This window comes from Sebastes fasciatus, chromosome 15 (genome assembly GCF_043250625.1).
Source record: "Sebastes fasciatus isolate fSebFas1 chromosome 15, fSebFas1.pri, whole genome shotgun sequence".
Taxonomy (NCBI): Eukaryota; Metazoa; Chordata; class Actinopteri; order Perciformes; family Sebastidae; genus Sebastes; species Sebastes fasciatus.
The window spans coordinates 5,901,134-5,922,048 of NC_133809.1; the positions used below are offsets into that span (position 1 = coordinate 5,901,134).

The following is a 20,915-nucleotide window of genomic DNA, read 5'->3' on the forward strand; positions in this document are numbered from 1 at the left end:
CTGCAACCAGGAATAAACTGTGACACATTTAGAATGTTTACGTTTAAATCCGTGTAAAGGGTCTAAATATTGTATATTCGTGACATCACAAATGGACAGAAATCCTGACAACTTGTTTCAAATGCAGAGTTTCTGAATACGGGCTGTGTGTATCTCCCTGTGGATTGAGCGTTTTGATACTTTCACAGTATTTATATAGGACTTAAACCTGCTTTATAATAAAAAAAACATGAAAATCTCACTTTTTTATAATATTTATGTGACGTCAACATTCTAGTTTCGAGTCGTTTGGAGTGTTTCTGTCTCCATCTGGTGGCGACGCTGTGAACTGCAGCCGGAACTGGAGGCGGATCCAGTCTGACCCGTCTGTCTGTTACTGTAGACTGTAGATAGAAGCACTAATGAAGATGCCAGAGTCGCATCGGTTATGTGTCCTGCTCTTTGTGTTAGTTTTCCGTCTCGGGACAGCAGCAGAGGTCTCAGTATGGAGCGTGGAGATCAACTCGGTCAGTTAAACCTTCATATATAACATGTTAACGGTTATTACTCAGCCTGTCGAGCTACAGCTACCAGAGCAGCTGTTAGCAGAGGAGCTAACTAGCTAGCCTCTAGCATTCTGCTGTAGCGTTAATACACCTTTTCTTTCTTTCACACAATGCTTCTTTGACATGTTTTGCTTTTCTGACAAGATGAATTTCTCACTGTGAATGAGCTATATGTTATTAACTCTGCCTGTCAGCTATGGAGCTACCTCTTATTGCTACATAGCGGTGCAAATGTAAATGCTACCAGTTCTGCTTGTCTGACAAGATGAACTTCTCACTGGGAATTACCTATACAGCATAACTCTGCCTGTCAAATAGGGTGCTACTGTTACATAGTGGTGCAAATGTAATATGCTACCAGTGGAAACATTTTTGTAAAAGCAGTGTGTTACTAAGGAAATCTACAAACAGACATGTAAGTAAAAGAAAGGAATGCCATTATGTCAGAAAACATGCTGCTCAACCAGTTATTGCCTCAGAGAATGACAGACTCTTAGGGCTGTAGCCAAGTCCAACTTAAAGGTCCCATATTGTAAAAAAGTGAGATTTTCATGTCTTTTATATTATAAAGCAGGTTTAAGTGCTTTATAAATACTGTTAAACTATCAAAACGTTCAATATACGGAGAAATACACACAGCCCGTATTCAGAAATTGTGCGTATGAAACAAGCCGTTAGGATTTCTGTCCATTCGTGATGTCACAAATATACAATATATATAGATCATCACACGATTTTTTTTTGCAAATTTCCCCACTTATCTTAAACATAAACATAAATGTGTCCCAGTCTATTTCCTGTTGCAATGGATGTGAATAACATCAGCTGACAGGAAGTAAACAAGGACCCAAGCTGTTGCCTAGCAACGCAATTCCGTTGAAATGCACTAAAACGGAGCGTTTCAGACAGAAGGGTAAATACAGGTATATTCAGGCAGACAGTATGAGGAAAATAACGTGTTTTTTTTAACATTACAGCATGTAAACATGTTCGAGTAGAAACACAAAATACAAGTATGAACTTGAAAATGAGCACGATATGGGACCTTTAATGGAGTCCAAATTAAGTCCAAGACCAGATCCAGTTGAGTCCGAGTCAAGACCTACTCCTAAATCAGTCGAGACCAAGTCCTGAGCAAGTCCTGTTCAAGACCATAATAGGCAAAAGTGTCTCTCTAATGCTAATATTGGCTAGTGATTAATGAGTTAGGATGGATAGAAATAATCTAACAATATTGATCTATCTTCTAATATCAAACGAATCAATGCCTAGAATTTAGTTTTGAGGATCATTACAGTCATTATTTGTGCAAATAGCATGGACAAGGAAGTAGGTGTGCTGCAGCACCTCCCAAAACAAACAACCAATTGATAAAGTTTAAACTTAGTGTAAAGTAAATATAAATGTGTTTCATAATGACCCTACCTTGTTACTGTAGCCAGGGTAGTAGTTAAACAATAACCACTTTTATGGACACTTTAAAAAATGCATTTCACACAGTCTACAGTTGACCTCTGTAGCTGATGTTACACTGCACCAAAAAAAAGATGTGTTTTGGTTTATAGCATGGTGTTTTAGCCAGAAGCTTGCAGTTCCTAATATGAAAAAATACAAAAACGTCAGTACATTTTATTGTTTCCAGTGTCCACCCCTTGTAGTGTGCACATAGCTCATGAAAAAGCTGATGCTTAATCTGGCTAATTGCTATCCCCAGTTTAAGTGTTTTATCTCACAAAATGAAATATTGTTGTATTCACTTGATATCATCTTTTGCTCCTCCTAAAAATGTACCCAGATCTTTAATGACATGTTGTGTTGTCGGCCTGAAGCGGCTCCAAACAGGAGGGTTGATGTCATCTGACTGAGCTAGAGTTAAGAACTGATTCTCCTTTGTTGTGTTTTCAGACACAGGAAGTTGTGTTTCGAAAGACGCTCTATGCCAACACCACCATCTTCATGAAGTGTAAGTAGTTTGACCTCTTCATCATGTGTTGTTTTTCTTTTACCAACAGAATTGGGGCTTTGCATGATTCATGCCAACAATGAGGGTAGCATTTCCCCTGGCTACTTCCTGCATCTGCATCCACCTTATATAAATATTAACATACAAAGATCATTCGTCTGATAGGTAGAACATTTACTATAACAAGACATTCATTCAGGTACTGCTGGACAATATTGTGAGTCATAACGTAGCAAGTGGCAAAGTCCACCCATCAGACACTTAAATTAAAAAAACAAACACACTCAAAATGTGCCAGTTTGACCCCAGTCAGGTGATACAATACAGCATTACAGCAGGCAAATGAGATGTTCTGTACAGAAAGGCCCTTTCTGTCCACTGTGTCTCTTTCCTCTGAAATTTCATGCAGTTCCTGAGGTATAATTTGGCTTCATAGTATCTCTTAGTTTTGACCCAGTTACAAAACACCTCAAGCTGGTTTTAGTTAAACAAATAAGCAGTAACTTTACTATCACAAGAACTCAAGAGTGTTGGGTTTAACATTTAAATATCAGCTGGAATGGCATTGTTGTGCTGAAATTCACATCCCACGATGCCTTTATGACTCTCACTGGCTAAACTCCAAACATGACGTATAAGCCGGTTGTCCTGCTGGGCTGATTTTCCTGGAAAACCTGCACAGGGAACCTCTTGGCACTACGAACAAAATGTCAGTGTTTGAATTGATAAAAAAATAATGTTGGAGATCATCTTATCTGCACCATACAGACGAGTCACACTGTCATGGTGCTCTCCATAGAACCATATGCTGTTTACACCCTTTTTTATGCTGCCACTTTTAGCCCACATGGTGACATTACCTATGCTGCTGATTTGGTGTGTTATTTCATTAAAAAACACATTTCAGTTTCAGGAATCTAAAATCTTAAAGGTAAAATTCACCCTAAAACTCTTAAACACAATGTGACTTATCTCAGGGACAATTTTATTTATTGTTATAGCAGTTATTTGAGTCTTGCTGATAAGGCAATGGCGTTTGGTAGGAGAAAATAGAATCCATAACATTTGATAGTAAACGTCAGACGTTGTTGTCAGTCCCTCAGAATCAGAGACTATTTCTTCTCTCTAGAGACGTCAGTTTTGCATCAGCATTCACCAGTCAGGAAGTGAGAAATCCACAATACTCTAAATGAGGGAGAGATACTGATTTCTGCTCCCACTGTAGCAGAAAGTAGACCAGGATGCAATGCAGCAACATGAAGTAGTGAAATAGGGAAAGTCACCTTTTGAAATAGAACTAGACGAGGGATGTCGGGGGGGAAAGCACGGACACAAAAAGTAGATTACAACACACAGAGTAACTCCTGTGACGGGATGATCTGGAACAGCTGGTGGGACGTACGGTCTTATTACTGTCTAATAATCTTTGTTTTATCTCTCTGCAGTCCAGGGTGACACAGCGTTATGTGATAGGAACCTGGCCTTCAACATCAGCTGGTACCTGCGCTCCTCTGTTTGCTACAATGAGGTCTTTAACACTCCAGTGAGTAGTGACTTTTGTCTGTTAATGTCTGTCTGTTCTTCAACCTTTAAGGACTTTTCACTCTCAGGAAGTTCACTTCCTGAACTTTTGACCAGTTCAGTTGTTCTGACTTCACATTCAGCATCAACGGTATGTCAGTCAGAGCAGCTGGTGTCTTTTCCTCAAAGCGTTTTCATGGCTTTGGGCTCCTCTTCCGTCTTCATTTGTGCCAGCGCTGGCTCTTCGTCCAGAAGCATCTCAAACAGCAGCTGATGTACTTCACCTTGTCGCTGTCGGTCTTGAAGCAGGGGGGTCAGGGGTGTTTTCTTCTGTCAGGCTCAAAACAGGTTCCTAAAACGGGTAGAACAAGAAGGACTTAAAGCGAGGCGAGAGCGCACTTTCCCCCCCCAAAAACGCAATACATTTTACAGTATTTTTAAAAGGTTTATTGAAATCAAATACATTGATCTAAAGTTATCCAAATAGTAAATTGTTAGTCAGCAAACTCTCAAACTGATTTCCCCTCACTGTCCCTTCTTGTAGGACAACAAAGCGATGAACATGTTTGGTATGGACCACATGTTGAAAGACGGCTGGAATGGCTTCTACAGTCAGGGCTACATGTACTTCGACAACTGCTCCTCCCTCTTCTCACCGAAGGTTTGTTACCATGACAAACATGCTGTCTTACTATTGATAGCACATAAACACACAATTAATCATCACTGTGTACACACAGTAAGTTTAACCTCAGTGTGCAGCAGTTATCTAATGTTAGGTAACATCAGGAAAATGTTTCATCATTCCAACATTTCAGTTAGTTTGCTACATACATGTATAGTATAGATATTTCTTTACTCTGTCCTCTCTCCCAGGTGTATTACGCAGACTACAACCCATATCAGCCCCTCACTAGCCCAAAGGTGAGTCACTGATCGAGCTGATATATTATGCTAATAAAAGGGATTTTGTTTATTTAACACTGCCAAATCACCAAAGTCTATGAAGCTCACTATGTTTCTATGTTCTGTTTAGAGTGACCCATCGAATCAGAGCCTTGTTTGGCCCGACAAGCCGGTAAGATATGTTGTTATTGCTTTTAATTCAATTAAATTAAATTGAAACAACTTTATTAATCACTCTAAGGGCAATTGTTTTGGAGCAGCTTGTACATAAAAACATAGATAAAACACAGTGACACACAACAACAACAACAACAATATATGTAAGCTAAAAATATAAAACAGGACCTAAAATGATTACTGATGTAAATTAGACTAACTAATAAATAAACAGACTGAATAAGAACAATAGAAGGATCAGTCTAATAAGGGATAAAAGGATCTATGATGGTAAAATGATAAAAGTCCGTAAGAAGTAAAAAATCTAAGGAGCATTTAATAATCTGATTTCAGAGGGGATAAATGATTTAGAAGAGGGGTTAGTTTTACAAACCGGTAAACCATAACGACGTCCTGACAGCAACAGAGAAAATGACCAGAAGATGCTAAAATACATTCAGTTTTACGGAGGATCTGCTGGTTACAAAAGGAATTATTTAACAATACTGTTTAGACTGTTTCTGTCTTTAACTGAGAGGCTGTGAAACCAACAGATAAAAGAAAAACAAAGGAGACTCTCAATGAAAGACGGATTAAAAACTACACAGCAAATGTCTTTAAATGTGTGTTTTTATACAAGGTCATGTTGTTGTGATTCTTATTTTTGCAGAACATCAGTGCGGTGGCCAAATCTTGGGAGGACAGTCCATACCTGTTCATAGTGAAGGTGCATCCTGTGTACCGCGGAGTCGAGGACGAAGACATCGGGGCGGAGCAGGTCAACTTTGCTTTCACAAGTGAGATACACTGTTTCACTCCAAAAGCTTTAGAATATCTCATATTTACTCAATAGATAAGTTAATGAAAACAAAAAGGGATAAGAAGATCTGATAATTGAGAATTTTAAGAAGTGACTTTTTTAAAAATTTTCTTTCCCCAGTGAAAGTGGAGATGAGAGGACCACATGACTTCTCTTCTCCAGCAGACTGGCCCCTGATGATGGTATGTACCCTAAGTTATATAAAAGGAGGGTTTTTAAGTTTAAACACACAAATGACATGACATTACAGTCTGTGGCAAACAGACCTTTAATAGTTTTCAAATTGAAACATGCAGAATAAATGGTAAATGGACTTGCATTACTAGTCTTCCGACCACTCAAAGGCTGAACAAAGCTTCTCTCTCTCCTCTCCATCCCAGTTCTTCATGATCATGTGCATCGTGTACGTGCTGTTCGGGGCTCTCTGGCTCTTCTGGTGTGCCTGCTACTGGAGGGATCTGCTGCGGATCCAGTTCTGGATCGGCGCCGTCATCATCCTCGGCATGCTGGAAAAAGCGGTGTTTTACTCTGAATACCAGAGCATCCGTTACAAAGGAGACTTCGGTTGGTTGATTTTATACCTCTGCTTGTCTCTCTTTTTCTCTTCGTTTCAGTCTGATGTAATTGTCATTTTGTTTGTGTGTTTTTTCATCTTCACAGTTCAAGGTGCTGTGATTTTTGCTGAGCTGCTCTCTGCACTCAAAAGATCTCTAGCCCGGATCCTGGTCCTCATTGTCAGTCTTGGTTATGGCATAGTCAAGTAAGTTTAGACTTTTAAAACTTACCTTTTGCTTCACGGTATGTCTCAATCCAGTGGGGGGTTTGCTGCTAATATTCTCATTTCAATCATTTCTTAGTATAATTTAAAAAAAAAAATTCTCCTCACCTGTGTAGGCCCAGGTTGGGTACCACGGTGCACCGGCTGGTAGCTGTCGGGCTTCTCTACCTGCTCTTCTCCTCTGTGGAAGGTGTGCTGAGAGTGACGGGTGTAAGTATCAACAATTAATAAACTCCACCACCCAACAGCTGTCATTCACAATATTCATCTTAGCCTACTTGGAGAAAGACACGCCATGTAGGACACAGTGACAGTTTCAGATAAATACTACAAATACATAAAAGCTAACTATCCTCTAACCGTCTGAATTGTCCTGGTTGTAACCCCTCTCATTAAGTACTGTCAGCGCTAACATCTATGACAACTACATTGCGTTTTTTGCGACTGCTTCACAATAAAAGCCACCCCGTGGTTTTGCTAGTTGAATGCTTTTATTGTGAAGCAGCGACATCAGGGCTGCATGATGAATCAAAATTTTATCGAAATCGCAATATGGCCTGATGCAGTTTTCAATTGGCAGGAGGCGCAATATTTTCTTAAAGACAAAATGTGTTTCAAAACACCATTTTAAATTAAATATTGTGTTGCTGCAGAGATGCCTGGCCTTCACGTGACATTCTACCGTCTTAAGAAAACATCTTTGTTTAGTACATCCCCGCAAAAATAAAACCATCATCATTTTAATATGTTATACAATGAGAATAATGATGTAGAAATGATCATTCCCTCTCGCAAAATTGTTCAGCCCTAAGCAGCAGTGTGAAATGAAAGCCAAATAGTGATCAGTAAACCGCGAGACTCATGTCAGTGAGATCAAATTAAAAACAGTGATGTTGGATTTACATGCTGCATCATTTCCTGTGAATCCCTCATGTGTCTCTGGCTCGCAGGGTTGCAACAAAAGAGGGAGATGCACATCAAACTTACCAATAATAAACTCATTTATTAAAGTAGTGAGGTGTGACAGTCAGAATCAGTGGTGTATGAGGGCGGTGGTCAATGTGAGGCGCATGTTGTCAGTGTCAAACAAAAGGCTTGAATAACTCAAGGCCTATTGAAGGAGGCTGGGTCACGCTTCATCAACGCGTCATGTCTTTGGGGTGCAACACATGTCAGTAAAAATTTGGTCTGCACTCGCTGAAATTGAGCCAATCGCAACACACGACCACAGCTTCAGTTACACTGTGCATGTGTTATACCCCATACCCCAAGACCCGTGTCCACCCGTGTCCCAGCCTCCTTCAATAGGCCTTGAAATAACTCAGGAACACTGGCCAGGTGTTCACAGTTAGCGAGATGGCACCTCAGCTCCACCCAGCAAAGGACCTGCACACACAAGCACGGTACGAAGTCAACAGGTCTCTGGGGCCATCCCCCTTCCCCCATTATAATAATTATAATTATTTATAATAAGAATCAACAGCGAGGTTTGATTTAATGAAAATCGCACAACTTGTTAGCTTTAGACGGAAGCAAGAGACAACTTTTTTTGAAACAGAGATCCTGTTAGGTAGCATCAACTGACTCCAACAAACACACACGCTGTTTTCATTAAGTAGATCGCTGTTCATGCCCCGTGTGTCAAGTTTCATTTTCACGTTACAATCAGCTGTTCATTGGTGAACCTAAGCAAGTGTTTTTATATAATTCACAACGTTGAGCACGCATTTACTGCAACCGAAAAGTGACGCCGAGGGGTCTGACGAAGCGTCAGTATGTGACGAGTTGGGATGAGAACGTGTTGACTACACTAATCCGCACACAGTAATCTATATCAACCAAACCACCCAGAGAAGATTCACTGAATCCCAAAATACACCAAATGGATGAGAGAGGAAAAAGATTTAACACCGAGTGTAGCTTCCTCTGGGAGACACACACACTCTCTCGCTGCTGTCTAGAGGACCATTTTCTATTTCACTTCTAACCCCTTATTTCATAATTTTTCTGTGGCTGCAGATGAATTTCATCCAGGAAAATATAATGAGCCCTCTGCATTTCAATAATTGCAGATGGGACATTAGCTGTTGCAGCCTCCACAGGCTGATTGAAGCTGATAGTGGTGGTGTATTTTTACATAGAAATCTTGCCTGGCGCAGCTTTCAAGGCACTCCGTATGAATAAAGTTGATTTGAGCAGAGAGAGAAGGTTACGCAGGGATTCAGTCCCTGGGAGGCAGACTAGTGATGATAACCGGGAATGACGTATTTGATCGAGAGTGAAATACAAAAGCAGACAAAGACGCTGCAGTAAGTCCAAAAAGTAATGGAAACACAACGTTATACAAGCAAACATAAGATAAAGACTGTAAGAGGAATGGAGGGAGATGTAGTTTGATGAGCAGATGTGTTTTATGTGAAGTCAGCTCCATCTTCATCAGATCTTAACACAAGCTTATCTTGTGTTTAAAAAAAGCCCTGTGACTTCACACTCTTCGCTCTCTGCTTAACTCGAGGCTCATTATTTGTCTCGATTGTAAATCCGACTTTCTTTTTCCAGGGTTTCTACGGGACGGTCGCCTTGGTGGCTAATCTCAGCCTCTCCCTTATTGACTCCTGCGTCATGTGGTGGATATCCTTTACCCGTCCAGCCAAAACGGCTACTCATTTTCATTTTCAGAAGTGTTGCAGATATAAGATTTTGATTGTGGTTACTTGAAAGTATAAGCAGTATATTCTCCTTAATTTGCATCCACATTTTCATCAGTCTGTCTCAAACCACTCGTCTCCTGAAGCTCCGCAGAAATATAGTGAAACTCTCTTTGTATCAGCACTTCACCAACACTCTCATCTTCTCTGTGGTCGGTGAGTAGCAACTGCTCTGAGATGGATTGCCTCTTAGTAGAGCTGTGTTTTAGTTCAGAAACAGCTGCTTCATTATGATCAGTAGACCCACATAGACACATTTTTTGTCTTTTTTTTAGGGGAGTACAGGGTGGTCTTTAGAGGGAGATAGCAGGTCAACAGTAGATGTCACATAGAAGTGGTGTGCATCATCTGAAAGCTGGGAACCTGAAGATTAATTTGAGAAGCAGCTCAGCACTGTGTGTCAAGTAGTTCTAGTCATAAATCAGAAATAAACATTAATTAATACATTGTGACAGTGTATAAAGGCTTAGAACATTATGATAGAAGTATATGATGGTCATCCCCATGCTCTATTATGTCTCATAAGTTGTTGCAGCGATTTTTGGGTTGATACCATTTGTTACACAGATTTGGGGCTAAATTTAACCTCGAGAATTGATTCAAATGATCAATAATCCCTCCAAAATACCACATTAAGACACCAAGACCTTGAGGAACACCATAGAAGAAGCCATGATGTGATGTCGTATCAAAAACTTTTGACATTTGGAGATTTCTGCAAGAATTTCATTTTTTGCCCATTAGATGGCGAGCACTTCTGTTGTGTAAACTGCTCAGAAACCCCCTTATTGTCAATCTAGCTAGGAAAGCCATCCATCCACTGAATGCTCTAGGTCTCTAGTTTGGGGTTGTAAAGTTTCACGAGACTGTGATAATCCTAGAGGTCACCAGAGGTCATTTTATACAGTGAGGTCAAGTTTTAAAAAAAATGGTCTCACTACAATGAATTGGCTACTATGGGGTCTAACATCATCACACATGAATACAGTTGGACTCATTGGATCCACAAGAGTCTCAGCTTTACAGTGATACCCAATTTATGGAATTCAAGACTGTTTAGGGACCCCAGTATGCAGAAATATTCAAATACACCATTTTTAGAATAGGGGAAATTACACATTTATACTGCATTAAGAAAACTGCATGTTTTTTGCCCCACACTGCATGTGATTATCATAAAGTGTGCATGTCTGTAAAGGGGAAGTGTTTACTGGTGTTGGGAAGTACTACTGCATGTGAAAAGTGTAGTTGTATAAAGTGGTGAACCATTCCTCTAAAACATATGTCCTGTATTGTTTCAATATGCTCCTCATGTATTAAAGTATGTAAATGTATTTGTATATTTGCCTACCCTTTGGCTGGGATAACCTTTTCTAGTTTTGGTTCCACTGGTGGGAGGATTCATGTGCAGCATTTGCATATTGTTTACAGACCTGTGTTTACTTTATGTCCACAGCTTCCATCATATTCATCATCTGGACCACCAAAGTCTTCAAGCTGGTAGACTGCCAGACGGTCAGTTTGATGTCTGCTATTGATTGATTATTGTGTCGTGTTCTGGTCCTGGTTCCCTTCATGAGGTTTCTGTTTCTTGTTTATGCAGAGATGAAAAGTGAACTCACCTTCCAACCTGATATCATCACTGTTTTCTATTTTTATCCTTTCCACAGGGTTGGAGGGACTTGTGGGTAGACGATGCCTTCTGGCGTCTCCTGTTCTCCACCATTCTGCTGGTTATCATGGTGCTGCTGCGGCCGTCTGCTAACAGCCAGAGGTCAGAGTCCACCTGGAGCCCAGAAACATTGCTGTCAGTTAAGAAAGAGGCAGAAGAAAGAAACCTTTATTTGCCATACAGAAATTTGACCTCTGCATTTAAGCCATCGTTAGTATTTTAGAAGCAGTGGGCTGTTGTAAAGCGCCCGGGGAGCAACTTGGGGTTTAGTGTCTCGCTCAAGGGCACTTAGACATGCAGTCTGTTGGAGTCAGGGAATCGAACCATCAGCCTTGTGGTCAAAGGACGACCCGCACTGAGCTACAGCCGCCCCAGTTTAAGTTTCCAGCAGTTATATTTATTTTATGTGATTCTGTTTTCTCTCAGGTTCTCCCATTCTCCTCTGATTGATGAAGAAGATGACGAGGAAGAGGCCAAGGAGCCAATGCTGAATGAAGCTTTTGGTAAGACTGAGGACATCTGCTTCAAACAGTGTTTATACTACTAATAGATGGGTGGGCTGTTGTGTTAGTACAGTTCAGATACCATGACAACTAGTACTGACAGCTAGTGTTTCAAATGAGTAACAGCAGTCCAAATTCAAAATATTGGAGCCATCTGCTTCTCTGATGTGACTGATAGCAGTTAGCGCATGTTTTCACAATTTAATGGTTACCTTCTAGACATGACCACGTTAGCTTCTGCCCACAAGCAGTAGTCGGAATCACTTCAGCGGCTGTGTGTCTCAAATACTCGCTGCCTTGATGACCCAGCTGCACACGGACCACAGAGAGATGTGCTGAGGCTTTTCAGATCGGGTAGAATCTAATGTTAACGTTATCTCTGTTGATCCAGTTCGTTTGCTCGCTTCTATGGCTGCAGAACGTTGTGTTTGCGTGCCAATTTGTTTCATATGTGGTAACTGGGTGTTGAAATGGGGAGTGGACAGGATCACACCAGCCAAAACCAAAAACAGACGTTCCGGCGCGGAATGGAAATTTCAAAGGAGAACATACTGACTGTAGCATTGTTGTTGGAGAAGCCAGTATTTCAATTCAGCATGTTTCCTTAACCTCTGATGACATATCATAGTCATTTTATGATTTATTACAGTGCATTTATTACATATTGGTCCTTTAATATCTAATTATTGTGCTATTGTGGCCAAGTGTGCTAGCTAACACCATGGCAGGCATATTGGAGGTCCTCAACTCATCTCTATGAACACTTGGTAACTGTGGTAACCCTGTGTTTAACGTCACAACACTATGAATTGTGGGTAATCCCTCAGGCAAAGTCTGCAGAAATGCGGATTTACGGAGTGTGTTCATAAAGGGCTCAAAATGACTGCGATGATTCCTGATGATTTGACAGTGGGACGCCCTTAAACCCTGGGATTGGGCCCAAGCTCACTCCTCATCCCTAAACCCAAGACAACAAGTCCCAGCCAGTCAGAGGCAGAGTAGGGCGGGTCATGCATTCGCCATAGCAGGATTCGTAATTTAGCAGCCAGGACACCATGTTTCTTGTCCTGTTGTTTTACTGAAGAGTGATCCTTTTGTCTCTGATGGAGCATTGTTCACTGTTTGCTATGAAGCATCCAGATAACCAGTGTTATCATCTTGTAAACATATCTGATATGCATGCTAAGTATCCAATAAAAGCTAGCATTAACAGAGCTAATATATACTGTAGTTTTGAGCCGCCTGAAGCCAAAGCCAGGTTTGTTTCAGGTAAACTGAGTGGATGCTTTTCCATCTCAGTGCTTGAATAGCTTATTGTAGATCCCAGAGCCATGGGGCTGCAGGGATGTTTGTCACATCAACACACTAAATGTGGAAACACTTTTCTTTTCTCTTCTGTTCTGTTCTGATGGACCTCTGTGATCGTGCCAGAAATGTTTTCCAGTAGATTTGTGTCGCAACTGCAAAGCTTCTATGCATTTTTGTAGTCTGTGACAAACCCACTCATCTGCAAATAATCTAGGTCTGCTCAGATCCCGTAAAGACGATGCTGTCAAGTCAACTGAGGGTTTGTGTTGTATAACCCGGTGCTGCTGAGGCCATGATCTAAATCTGTTCAAGCAGATATGTGGAGATTCATTTATAAATATTCATCTTATAATCATGTAATAGTTTGAATGGACATTTTAATAACCTAGTTATGTTATAATCATATTATTGGACATTTCACCTCTATGTAATTTCAATTGGCTTCTTTATTTTTCAGAGGGAATGAAGATGAGAGGCTCAAAGCCTGACTCGAATGGCTCCCAGAAACTGTTGAGTAAAGAGGTGGGTTTACGTTCTTCTGTGAACATCTCTCTTTTTTTTATCTATTTATTGTTTTCTTCACGCAAAAATGAATAATTTTGTAGAGATTTACCGATACCATTTTTTTCCTTCCCGACACCGATTCCAAGACCTGAACTTGCGTATTGGTCGATACCGAGTACCAATCCGATACCACTGCTTTAAAAACTAAAAATACATACATAATTATTAGTTTTTGACAGCTGTATAGACTTTTCAAACTTAACATAAACATTTTAAGGAGGCCCCTTTGTGTTTTCTGTTGCAATGTGCGTTAATGCAGTAGCTTACAGGGAGTAATCTTGGACCAAAGCTGTTGGCAGAATGGAGATGAAATGTGGTCGTGGCTAGAAGGGGACCAGCAAACTGGGGAAACTCTTGTGAGGTTGTTAAGGTTGGGCATTGATCTAGAATAGTTAAGATTAGGACAGGTCATCGGGCAGCAAGTCTCGCAAGAGTCTTTGCAGATCTCAGATCAGATTTCACAATTTGCAGGCTCCCTTTTAGACACGACCATGAAATGTCTATACTACTAATCCTGTATGGATGTGAATTTATGTTTTATAGCCTGGCTGAGGTTAAAACCATTGTAAAACATGAACAAATGCATACAGAGAATCAATACTAAATAAAAAAAATTTATTATCTAGTTTGACAGATTTTCCAGTGTCAAATATTGCCAAATTGCGATGTTTTGCTAGCTCTGGCTAACGTTACACTCTCCGCTAGCACGTGCCCAATCGGTAATGAGCAAGTGCAACTCTCACTGATGGGATAGGATGTACAGATCGGGTAGCAAGTGACACGTGTTGTTGTTGTTCCTGTGTAGCTTAATTGAGCTGATAAATTACATGATACCGTGATATCGGATCGTGCACAGACTCACGTACTTGCCGATACTCGATCCAGCATTTTAGGCTGCATCGGGGGCATTTCCGGTATTGGTATCGGAACAACTCTCACTATCATTTTGTATTTCTAAACTCTGCTTTCGCCAGGATGAAGACCTAAAATGGGTTGAGGAGAACATTCCTACAACTGTTGCCGATGTGTAAGTAAAGCAAATTATAGTTTTCACATTACAGTGTTTTGCTAAAAACATACAGTTTTGCGCTACCTGGAATTTGTGGTAAAAAGGTATCGGCTTAAAACAGTAATCCTTCTTAATGTCATATTGTCTCGGCTTATGTAAGAGTGTTGATGTAGCTTACAGTACCTGATCAAGGACGGCTCAGAATATAAATATATACTGTTAACTCTCTCTCTCTCTTTGGAAGCACAAACAAGCTATGGAGAGTATCTTAAAATGCTGTTTGACCCAGGCCTGGACAGTTATTCACTGACTCCTTCTCTTTTCTTCTTCTCTTCTCTTTCTGTTTCCCCACCCCCTCTATACAGAGCTCTCCCTGTAATGCTGGATGAAGAAGAGGTAAAGGGTCTTTTACTTTCCTTCTGCTAGTCCCATGATTTCCATTCACATTTTTGTCTATTAAAAATGCTCCTGGTAATGACCTTTATCATTCCACACACATCACATGACTGCACATGTCTTAATCTGTCTTCTCTTGTTCCAGGAAATCATGAAAACCAAGATGGAGAGATCCAAAATGGAGTAGAAGTAAATGCAAGAAGATGATGTGAGGATGAAAAAGAAAGCAATTTCACTGAGGCAGCAACGAATGCGTTCTGAGTGATCTGATTACCAAAAAAAAAAAAATGTGGGCAAAGCCAACTGTTCTCTCCAGACACTTTACATTTGTAATTTTGTTTCACAACTATTGTGTAACACCGTAATAAGCTCAAAAGAAGCACGAATAGTGTGTTTATATTAAGGCAGTATCGTGCAACCCATAGTTGGATGGGTTTGGCTTTTAATGTCACGATCAGCATTCTGGACATGGGGCTGAAACTGAAGCAATAACACACCAGAGCACTTTGATAAATATTTTATTTGTTTCAAAGATGTTTCTCCGATGTCTCGAACTTGGCTAAAATCAAGCAGAAACTGGGCATTTTACACTAAATAGAATATTTATCAAAATCATGTCTTATGGTTTTACACTAAAACAATATTTAACATTTGAGAGAAGTTTCCCCACCCGCTTCAAATTTGTGGGACTGTGAGAACTGATCTTGAAACATGTTCAGGTACAAATCACGATGATGATGATTTGGTGGTTGTCTCAGCCAAGAAATCAGATGATTGTACGAATGGAGGCGAAAACACATGCTGAAAACAGCAAGTTATTGTGCATAATATTATTATATATAAGTCACTACAGCGTCGGACACTTGAACTCAAGGTTATCTTCAACTAAATGTAAAAAAGAAATGGCTGTTTTCAGCAAGTGTTTTATTGCGTTACGTATTTAATGGGTCACTTAATATTTGAATGAGCAGGCAACTGTTTGGTATGATTAACCATTTAGCCAGATAACTAAAAACAATTTGTTTTAATTAGGGCTGTCAAAGTTAACGTGATATTTGTTTACAAAGGGGCCCATTTAGAAGGTTTATGTTGTGAAATTTGAAAAGGTTTATATGTTTGTCTTATGACTGAGTAACACTTTGTCTGGCTAACTCCTAAAAATAAATAACTTATGTTACTCTATGTAAACACGGCTGCATCAGTGAATATTGATACTTGAAGCATATCTCAGTTGTCAGGGTAAAACATGCTACATTTGTGTTATGAGGGGATAATTGTGTTAACTAGAAGACATCGTTTTCTGGGCTGGGAGAATGTAACGACCCTCTTGGTCGTGAAAGTATAAACTATCGTAAACACAGTGTCATCAGAAGTGTTCATATTGTACGCCCAAATGTTACACCAGATCACTTCTCTTGAGAAGTCACCACTACACAGAACAGTTAAAGCAACTGAAAATATGACTCTAATATTGGTGATTTTCAAGCTTTTACTGACGAATGAAAGACTGCTTGGTCCTCAGCGAGGGGGAAATGTATGACTCGTTTTCAAGCAAAGTAGTGGAGTCTTGAATTAAGGATGTTTATTTTCATCTCTATAAAAAAGTAACATTTTGTAGCTTCTCACAGTGATTTAGGTCCACTACATGTCAGCAAAGTGAAAACTTTTTTTAGCTACTGAATCACAGAATCCATTGATAAACCTCATGGATGTGATGTGGGCCTAAATTCAAATATACATGTGATTTACTGTATGTACAGTATGTAATCCTTTCTCACTCCCCCTCCACTAACTAGGCCAGAGTTTTGTTAAAGTCCTCACTCAAATTCATTAGCACAGGGTAGTTTAAAGAAATATTCTGTACATGCTAAATGAATAATTTTCATTTCACCGCAATTACAGATTCCTTTGAGTTTATCCCATTCACACTGCAAATAATCTTGCCTTATGTGGCAAAATTATATCCCCGTCCTTGTGCAATCTACTGCAGTATGTGTGGATATTCTAAATTCCTTAATTTATGTTTTTTTTAATATTTGTCCAGGTCTTGTTGAGGATATTTTATTTTAGAGAGACACTAAAGCCCAATTTCTGGATGTGAGTCTGCATTGTAATGTGAAGCTGATGATATTGTATGGCTTTTTGCGTATGTCCTGCGAATAAAATTTATATTAAAACATGGTTACAATGTCAGTTTTTGTGTGCATTTAGGACAAATGTTTTTAATATTTTTTAAATGTTTTTAATAGTATAACTTTTAAATTGCTCTTTTAATGTTTTGACATGCTACACATTAAAAATGGGAATACCTAAATAATAAAAATGAAACAAATATATAACAATGAGGTCTAATAAGGAATTGAAGTAAGTATTTTTGATAAATATTCTGGGCTTCTTTTATACGCTTCAGTGCTGTCTTAAAATTCAATAATTAATACAAATAACTGAAAGCAGAAGTGTAATAAACTAGATAACTCGACATCTGTGAATATATTATGTCAAAAATTATTAAACAATTGGACAACATTTCCACTTGTTTTTCTTTGATTAAAAATTCTAATTTTGTATAATAATAATTTTAAAAGAAGTGAATGATGGTATCTGCTCAGATATCCAATTTTTAAATGATTCCTGTAACATTTTGTATTATATTATATATGTATATATATATATAGATGTGTGTGTGTGTATATATATATATGTGTGTGTGTGTGTGTATATATATGTGGATATACAGTATATGTGGATATATATTTGTGGATATATATATCCATATATATATATATATGTGTGTGTGTATATATATATATATATGTGTGTATATATATATATATGTGTGTATATACTGTATATGTAGTATTTTTTAACATGTAAAAAATATGTAAAAAATCATCTTCTAATGTTTCAATATAAATGTTACAGAATGTAGAAAAAATAAGAAAAAAATATAGTTTGTTGGGGAATAATTGTTGTCCAATTATTTTCCTTAAAATAGTATTTTGTTTCTTAGTTTTTCTTGTTTGTATCAAGTAAACTAGTTTTTAAAGCTCCATGATTACATCTCGCGAGAACTGCAAAGCACTATTTAGTTTATAACAACTCCACGACGAAATCTCGCGAGAGGTATGCAGGGCTCAATTTAGCTCTGAATACAAATGTAGTCACTGCACCTTTAATGCGTTCCTCGTGAGTGTTCGCTGACTTTCTGTCACGTGCCTGTCAAACCCCGGTTCCCTCGCGCAGCCGTCGTCAACACAACCCGCAGACAACTGAGGAAGTAGCTAGCACACAAGCTAACCTGGCTACCGAAACCTCACCGCTGCGGCTCACACTAGAGTTTAATATTAGTATTAAGTTACCTAACGTGTTTAACGTCAAAGTACCGGACTGCCTTTGTTCTTTGTTTCTGTTGTTATGAACAATGTTTAGGAGCAGTTGCAGGTTGCTAACTTCGAAGCTAGCAGGCTAACGATCAGCTGTTGTTTTGGTCGCAGAGCTAGAAGGCTAACAAGCCAGACATAGCAGAGCATTACAGGAGTGTTTCCTCATTTTACTCTCACTGCTCAGTCGGTTAATGGCGACACATGAAGCTGTACCACCCTGACGGACTAATCAGCGGTCAGTCAGTCAGCTGTTGTTGCTGCAGGCTGCAGGCTTCCAGCTTGGTGTAGGATCGATCCATCAGAGATCAGAGAGGTCTGTAACTGAATCACACCAAACATTGCTTCAAGATGCATGACGCCTATGAACCAGTGCCTATTCTGGAGAAGCTTCCTCTTCAGATTGACTGTCTGGCGGCCTGGGGTAAGTTGTTGACACTTTATTTATCCCACAGCTATATATATATATATATATATCTTTGACATTGAAGTGGTCCCTCTGGGTGTTTATTGGACTGCAGTCTCAACATGTTTCTGTTTGATAGCATAAATACAGCATCCTTTAAACTGTCAGACCCTGACTCTTGAGTATTTCTTCCCCACAGAGGACTGGCTGCTTGTGGGGACAAAGCCTGGGCATCTCCTCCTCTACCGAATAAAGAAGGATGCAGGTAGGAAGAGCACAAGGAGATGTGTGATGCAACTGATGGGATGGGACCTTGATGGGATGTATGGTTGTAAAAGGTCGGAGAGATAGGTTGGAGCTAGCCTATTTAATGATTTGGTAAACAATAAAATCTTAAAATAAATCCCAAAGCGTACAGTCATCACATGACTGATGGCGTTAGGATGCCTCAGATCAACCTTCAAATTGAACAGTGTAGTTAAGACTCATCATGCTTAGATAGTGGCAAAACCATAGGAAAAAGGATGCAGGTAGGAAAATCAAAAGGAGATGTGTGATGCAACTGATTCCTTGTGTATTTGCAGACCTTCTCAACTTACTATTGTCTGCCTGAGTCATTTCTGGTGTCTCTTTTCTCTTTAGGTACCAACCGGTTTGAGGTGACACTGGAAAAATCCAATAAGAACTTCTCAAAGAAGATTCAGCAGGTAGATATAAGACTGCATGATGAGGTTTACACTAATTTCTGCATACACCAAAAAAAAATCAGTGGGGAATAAGATTTTGAAGTCTGGTGAGCGAGTCACAACTTAAATACTTCTGGATTTTCTAGGACTACATACTGTATTGCCCTGTTATTATTAATAACATGACTTTCTGCTAGTAAACATAAGCCTCACTTCACTCCCTGTCTTGGCATGAATCGGGGAATCCCACACACCTCAAGACCCATCCATATACCAACTTAGAATACCAAAGATTATTCCAATCCAAATTTATTTATAAAGCACATTTAAAAACAACAACAGTTGACCAAAGTGCAGTCAAAATATAGCAAAAAACATAAAAATTATATTATAGAAACACAAAAGACATGTTTAAAAGACAAAGAAGGTCCACATGCATGTCTGATTGATGTTGGATTAATTTGGTTCCAACCTCCTTTTCATTTGGGTTTCTTCCTCTTTCTACAGCTCTACGTTGTCTCACAGTACAAAATTCTTGTCAGTCTTCTAGGTAAGTTTCTCTCCCTAATATGTATCTATATATATTTAATTTAAAAGATCTGCTGGTTAGTCTTCATCACCATTTCAGCCTTGAAACTGCAATCTCTTAAAGACTAATCTGTTTTGTCCTGCAGAGAACAACATCCACGTCCATGACCTCCTGACCTTCCAGCAGATCACTGTGCTGTCCAAAGCCAAAGGAGCCACGCTCTTCACCTGTGACCTACAGGTCAGTTACAGTCCCCTTGTGCAGACACTATATGTATGCCTGCAGTACTGTTACTGTACAGCACTGCTATCCTATTCATGCATTTGTATTGCTTCCCATCCAATTTTCACTTGTACAGTACCTCAGATGTCTTGTTTTGTCCACAACTCAAAGATATTCAGTTTACTGTCATAGGAGTAAAGAAACAAGAGATATTCACACTTAACAAGCTGGAATCAGAGAGTTTTGACTTTTTTTCTTAAAAATATTACTCAAACCGATTAAATTAATTATCAAATTAGTTGCCGATTAATTTAAACTAATCGATTAATCGTTGCAGCCCTACTCACCATTGTCTTTCTGCCTTTTGAATGTGTGTTTTAAACGTTTCAGTAAGCCTTTTCTTCATAATTAATTTCGGTGCAGTATGAAAAAAATAGAGGCTTAACGGATTAAGATAGGTAATCCATCATTTTGACTATTTTTAGTAATGCTTTAGTATCACTGGAATTAACAAAAGCGAATTTAAGAGCAGGAGACATAAGAGTAGTTACAATCCTATGCAGATTTGCAGTTCATGTCAAGTTTGTTGCTTTTCCTTAGCCACATTATCACACTGCAGACAGGAAGACACATTTAGACGTCTATACGACAGTTTTTAAAAAAAAATGCACTAATGTACAGTACGATGCATACAATTAAAAACAATAAAATGGGCTAAAACGTACAAAAACAGGTATTATTCACATGCAAACTTATGGCACAGTCGAAGACAGTCACACACATTCCACAGTCCACATTTCTGTGTTATATTCATAGTTTCCCCTGATCTGAGGTCATGAATTG

At 39.2% G+C, this 20,915-nt stretch overlaps 2 protein-coding genes across 3 annotated transcripts in view; both read left to right on the forward strand.

Moving 5' to 3' along the window:
* Positions 1–322: 322 nt before the first annotated feature.
* Positions 323–17,030, forward strand: LOC141783099 (transmembrane protein 87A-like). Of its 2 annotated transcripts, XM_074660078.1 has the most exons (20): positions 326–506; positions 2,451–2,508; positions 3,954–4,051; positions 4,574–4,690; positions 4,906–4,953; positions 5,066–5,107; positions 5,762–5,888; positions 6,032–6,093; positions 6,292–6,475; positions 6,572–6,671; positions 6,806–6,899; positions 9,249–9,320; positions 9,445–9,553; positions 10,854–10,912; positions 11,068–11,171; positions 11,496–11,572; positions 13,338–13,402; positions 14,419–14,471; positions 14,819–14,849; positions 14,995–17,030. In XM_074660078.1, the coding sequence occupies exons 1-20, from the start codon at positions 402–404 to the stop codon at positions 15,034–15,036; spliced, it is 1,647 nt and encodes a 548-aa protein (XP_074516179.1). In that variant the 5' UTR covers positions 326–401; the 3' UTR covers positions 15,037–17,030. The 2 variants fall into 2 exon arrangements, with proteins under 2 accessions (XP_074516180.1, XP_074516179.1); XM_074660079.1 differs by lacking the exons at positions 11,496–11,572; positions 13,338–13,402; positions 14,419–14,471; positions 14,819–14,849; positions 14,995–17,030 and having other exon boundaries at positions 323–506; positions 9,249–9,370; positions 9,420–9,553; positions 11,068–11,307.
* Positions 17,031–18,040: 1,010 nt separating this feature from the next.
* The window catches only part of vps39 (VPS39 subunit of HOPS complex), a 33,085-nt gene continuing 30,210 nt past the window's right edge, over positions 18,041–20,915 (forward strand). Inside the window, exons 1-5 of the mRNA XM_074660913.1 lie at positions 18,041–18,653; positions 18,835–18,900; positions 19,278–19,342; positions 19,829–19,871; positions 19,996–20,090. Of these exons, the coding sequence (XP_074517014.1) occupies positions 18,581–18,653; positions 18,835–18,900; positions 19,278–19,342; positions 19,829–19,871; positions 19,996–20,090 (342 nt within the window). The 5' untranslated portion in view covers positions 18,041–18,580. The remainder of the gene's footprint in view (positions 18,654–18,834; positions 18,901–19,277; positions 19,343–19,828; positions 19,872–19,995; positions 20,091–20,915) is intronic.

Excerpts from the sequence above, each read along its gene's own strand:
- LOC141783099 (XM_074660078.1), top strand. The coding sequence starts at position 402 with ATGAAGATGCCAGAGTCGCATCGGTTATGTGTCCTGCTCTTTGTGTTA. Across the intron at positions 2,509-3,953 it reads CACCACCATCTTCATGAAGT|TCCAGGGTGACACAGCGTTA; the intron begins GTAAGTAGTTTG and ends ATCTCTCTGCAG. Across the intron at positions 6,672-6,805 it reads CTTGGTTATGGCATAGTCAA|GCCCAGGTTGGGTACCACGG; the intron begins GTAAGTTTAGAC and ends TCACCTGTGTAG.